The 5,489-nt window shown below is 32.2% G+C and overlaps 1 protein-coding gene across 1 annotated transcript; it reads right to left on the bottom strand.

Moving 5' to 3' along the window:
* Nucleotides 2,923–4,749, bottom strand: LOC109228238. The gene is made up of 3 exons (XM_019393397.1): nt 4,326–4,749; nt 4,127–4,247; nt 2,923–3,889 (listed from the first exon to the last, which is right to left on the bottom strand). Exons 1-3 carry the CDS (start codon nt 4,616–4,618, stop codon nt 3,827–3,829), a joined length of 477 nt encoding a protein of 158 aa, XP_019248942.1. The 5' UTR covers nt 4,619–4,749; the 3' UTR covers nt 2,923–3,826.

Below are 5,489 nucleotides of genomic sequence, written 5' to 3' on the forward strand. Positions count from 1 at the left end.
TTAACTATTATTATTTCTAAATGTAAGCATTCCATTTATTTAAAGATATATTCTTACTCATCCTAATGTGCTTATGGTAGTTTAGAATAGTAACTTTTAGTGTTTAGAAATTTAAGAAATAAATTTATATAACTTAAATATTAGGAGTTTCTACATAGTTCAAATAAGAAAATATTTAATACCAAATTTTTAATGTATTTCACTTAAATATTAGAAAAAAATAATTACACTTTTATCCAATATGACATCATTTTTTAAAGTGTAAAAAAGGCGAACAACATTCCACTAAGGGAGTTTGTGTTTTTAATATAGTATATAATATGTGGATAGATATAGGTATAAATAATTTGTATAAGATAACAGTTTAATTGATTTTGAATAAGTTTTAATTGATATCAAAATCCTAAATATAAGGCCTTAGTTCAAATAAAGAGGATAAAATTAATAAATAAAACTTTAGTTGATCTCAAGATACTGAATATTAGGGAAAAAATATTAAAAAAAAGTTATACTTAATTTTCGGGAGAAATTAAAAAATAGTCAGATTTACCACTGGTCGTTGAAAAATAGCCAAGTTTCAAAAGTCATCGAAATTTAGCCACTTTAAATCTGAGCGAAAACACTGTTCAAAATTCGGAAAAATACGCCCGCAAAATTTACGGGAGTTCCAGCATAAGTATGCTTCAACTCCCGTAAATTTTACGGGAGTTCCAGGATAACTATGCTGGAACTCCCGCAAATTTTACGGGAGTTCAAGCATAATTATGCTGGAACTCCCGCAAATTTTACGGGAGTTCCAGCAAGTATAATTGTCCAGTATAATATACTGGAGTTTGGAGCACTGGTGCTCCAGTCTCCAGCAAATTTTACAAGAGTTAGCAAAGTATACTAGTCCAGCATAATATGCTGAAGTTCGTACACAAATGCACCAGTACTCCCGTATATTATACTGGACCGGTCCCTGTTGCAGCAAAATAGTGGCTATTTTTCATTGATTGATAAACGCTGGCTATTTTTCTTGACCAGTGTGAAAACTGGCTATACCATGATATTTTAACTTAATTTTCAAAAACTTTTGGCCCAAGAACTCCTTCTACGTGTAGTTAATGTTTAGCCTCAAATTTTTTCTAATTTTGGTACAACTAACTTTAATGTTACATACTTTAATTAGGAAAAGAATTTATGTAAAGTAAATCTTAATCGATTTTTAAGTCCTAAATATTAGGACTATTAAAATGTTTCAAAAAAGGAAAAAATTAATAACTAAAATTTAATTGATTTTAAGGTCCTAAATATTAGGAAAATAATATTAAATTATAATTTTGTCCAATATGAAATCTATTTTAAAAGGTAAAAAAGACGAACGTATCCTTTCGTGCTNCAAATCACTGGAATTCACATCCGAGACCTCTAACTATATAGTCAACTTCCGGTTGACTTTTTCCAAAACAAGCTTCCTTCTAAGAGGCTAAGTGCCTCATTTCCAACTAAAACAAATCCAATTCTACCCGATCACCTCAAATACCGATACTGAAACGTAGAGAAACATAATATGGGGAAACGGGGCGGTAACTCACGTGACGACGGGCCGGGTCGTCACATTCAGATACTTAATTATTTATTTTTAATATTAAAGAAAATTATTTATTTATGTTGATTCAAATTCTTAATATTAGTCCATCCCAAATTTTAAGTGTTTACGTAATTATAATTTTAAGTAGTAAGAATTCTATTTTTAAGGATAAGATATTAATGAATATTTTAGTTTCGAATCTTTGATTGCGAGATTATTAGTATTATATCAGTCATCTTTCTCTCTTTTTCTCTTTAATATTGTTAGATATAGATATTTTCTCTATTATTTGTTCTAAGTGTTGATTGTAATTTTTAAATATTATACAAAAAAACTTATGAAGAAAAATATATTGTTTTAGTAGAAGATATTTAAAATATAATATGAAAATATATTATAGTTTCATATAATACAAACTTAATTATGGACTCAAAATTTAATCATCTTAGCAAATGCACTACTATCAAACATTATATTAAAAAAAATACTTGAATTCAGATAATAAAATCATTGAATTACTCACCGTAACATCGCTATCCAATTATTTGGAATCATGATGACAAATTAAGTCACAAATTTAGCTGAGAGAGACGAAATCTACTCCTAAAACTAAGACGAATTGATTGTTAGTTTTTTTTTCTTTTACAAATTTGTGATATTATATAGTTTAAATAAGGAAGAATATAATATGTTAAATTTAGTTGACTGAAGTCCTAAATATTAGGAAAATAATTAAATATCTATGCTTGAATATTAGGAAAATAGTAAAATGACTATTTTGTCTAGTGTTAAAACAAACTTTAAAGGATAAAAAAAGCGAACGACATTTCGCTAAGGGCCTTCGTGCTTTTAATATAGTATAGATATAGATATAGATAGACTATCTATGTATAGAAGTACCTTTCGGGTACTTGTCCAAGAGCTGCACAGATCAATGATAAATATTTTTGTATCACAACCAAAAAAAGCTCTACTTGATGAACAACAAGCTATATCAGTGTATTTTGTTGCCATCCAAGCAACAAATATCTATAAACAGCATACATAAGTGAAGCTTGAAAATAAACTTATAAATACTCTAGATGCCAACAAAAAAATACGCTGCTTAGTTAGAGAACATATGTAGCACTATCGCTGTATAAATCTTTTCTTCCGAAAAGTTTCCAAGTGTATAAGACAATTAAAAATCCATCATAAAAAAATCAAAAAGCTGCTACTTATTCATGAATGGTAGTAGAATACAACTTATAAATTCCAGTAATAGTTTGGCAGCAAAATTGATTTGGACGTATAAGTGGAGAAAAAAGTCATCTTAGAAACATCATATCCTGCTATATATCCTTGAATGGTATAACAAAACCAATAAATTCCAGTAATACTCCAATAGCATAATTGCTTGTCCATGGACATTATTCACGGGAAGATAAAAGAGAGTTTTATATGAGAAAACCATAATTAGTATTACATAACCGAGTAAAACTACTAATTATTCTTATAAATAAACACGTTTCCTTTTTCTGTTTCATTTCCCAGGGACTTCCGCATCACTAGCGACAAGCTGATCCTGCTTCATTCTGCCATATTCCCACATTAACGACCCAAACCTGAGGCGTTGACCATTGATATCAGACACATTTTTTATCACGTTTTGTCCACATATGAATGATTCCGCGAACATTGCAACAAGAACACCACAACCACTACATTTAAAAAACAAAAAATTAAAATTACCATATGTTTTAGAGAAGACTTAAGTTATACGACAACCTGTATAAGACACTGTAACAATTTGCATAAATCTTACGTCTCTTGCTGAATTAGAAACTCATCAACCACGACAACATCAAAGGGATCATCCTCTGTCTTATCTTTATATGGACCTTGATTCAATTCGATGTCATTCCTTTTGCCATAAAAACCAAGAGCACACAGAAAGTACGGGAGTGTAACACCATATGCGTCAATTACTCTTCAGACCTTGGATTTATAAGTGGTACCTTGCTTTGAATCATAAAGGTAAATGCATCTACCTTTGAAAGATAGTATTGCTAGTACCCAGTGCCAATTGTCCATAGAAGCAAGAATGGGAAATAATACGTGGCCACGGACGGTTACAAAGCATTAGATTACCCAAAATGTATTGGGCGACATCGTGATCAGGATTCAACACGATGGTATCTCTATTATGTCCAATAAATTTCTTATGAAGAGACTTAATCTTCAAATCAAATAAATCATTTGTAGTGGTGAATTTCACTGTAACATCTGGATCATATTTTCCTTCTTTCTCAAATAGTAAAATAAGATATCCACATGCTGTCAAAGAATAAAAATATGGTTATTTTAGTCACTAAATCTCTTAACAAAAGGCAATGCACAATATACCCTGATAATTTTTACCCTAAAATTCAAATATATCATATAGCTTACGCCATATACTTGAGTTGTGCATCAAAATAGGATATGTTGTTCCTTTCTTGTTGTCTATAAACTTACAACCAAAGATATAAGACATTTATAAATAAATATTCAATGTATAAATATCTAACGTACCGTATCATTTAAAGGTTGGCCGTTGTATGCAAGCTGGTGGAACCACTCCTTATGAACATGCATCACCCCAAATTCAAATGGCGGTTGTAATACATTATCCTTTTTTGCATAAACACAACCCCTGAAAAATATCGAATTTATCATTAAAAAAATTGGTCTATAAAATACCATATGTATGCTAAATACAGTGGGTACTTACTTTCTTTTTATCCTCAAACCTGTAGTAACCCATATCTTGTACTCACTTGTGATCTTGTTGTAATCATCATCAGTTGCAAAGCATACGAAAGGGTGTCCTCCAGTCACAATGGTCTTCGTTGAGCGTCCTCCCACCGAACTGTTGCTTGAACCAATAACACTCAATAACGATGACTTATTAACTGATCCAGGGCGCTCCTGTCTCATAAAACATTCAGATGTAGGTTCCAATACTGCCGGATTTGTATAATTGACAATTTGTGACTCCGGGACGTTAGTATAAAAATCCTCCATGGGATCTTCGGATGAATATCCAGCACCAACATAAGAAAATTGATTAGTAATAATCGCATTCCAGAAATGTCATTATACAACATGTATGATATTATGATATATTTACTAAAATATCATAATACAACATCCAAAGTTACCAGATGCTTCAAAATTTGTATATTTATTAATCTGGGACTCCGGGACGTCAATATAAAAGTCCTCCATGTGATCCTTAGCTGAAGCACCAGCTCTAACATCACCATCTTGCTCACTTTGGGTAGATAATAAACATACACACATCTAGGTCATGTGAAATGTCTATATCAGTTATACAGATCATTAAGTAGTGAAAAACAAGAACATGTATGTTCATGAGGTACCACAACCCCAGTTCACCCACCGTGAACATGTCGTGATGGCGCCTAGTCTCTACAATTAGGTAAGCCTAAAATGCGGAAAACAAAATAACTTGCGGAAAATAATAATTCAACTTTGAATAGTTAAAAGAAAATACAGTGTATAGATGCCACTTGGCATATACAATTCCATAACACGGAAATCTACAATATCATCCCAAAACCCGGAAACTCACGGGAACACAAGCTAACAGAATGAATACACTGCTCTAACTCCAGAATGTCTAAAACAACAGTAAGAAAGGAAGGATATCTGCTAAAGCTAGAATAACATAGAGACTCCTTGGTCTGCGGACGCGATAGATGTACCTCGAAGTCTCTGCTAGATCTCTTCGCCTCGAGGGTGATACGCCTGGGTGGAGGTACCTGGATCTGCACATGAAAAACATGCGCAGAAGGGGCATGAGTACACCACAGCGGTACTCAGTAAGTGCCAAGCCTAACCTCGGTTGGGTAGTGACGAGGAAGGTCGGGGC

The sequence above is a fragment of the Nicotiana attenuata genome, chromosome 6, assembly GCF_001879085.1.
Source record: "Nicotiana attenuata strain UT chromosome 6, NIATTr2, whole genome shotgun sequence".
NCBI classification, from domain to species: Eukaryota; Viridiplantae; Streptophyta; class Magnoliopsida; order Solanales; family Solanaceae; genus Nicotiana; species Nicotiana attenuata.

Excerpts from the sequence above, each read along its gene's own strand:
- LOC109228238 (XM_019393397.1), bottom strand. The coding sequence starts at position 4,618 with ATGGAGGATTTTTATACTAACGTCCCGGAGTCACAAATTGTCAATTAT. Across the intron at positions 4,248-4,325 it reads GGTTTGAGGATAAAAAGAAA|GGGTTGTGTTTATGCAAAAA; the intron begins GTAAGTACCCAC and ends GATATTTTTCAG. Across the intron at positions 3,890-4,126 it reads GCCAACCTTTAAATGATACG|CATGTGGATATCTTATTTTA; the intron begins GTACGTTAGATA and ends ATTCTTTGACAG.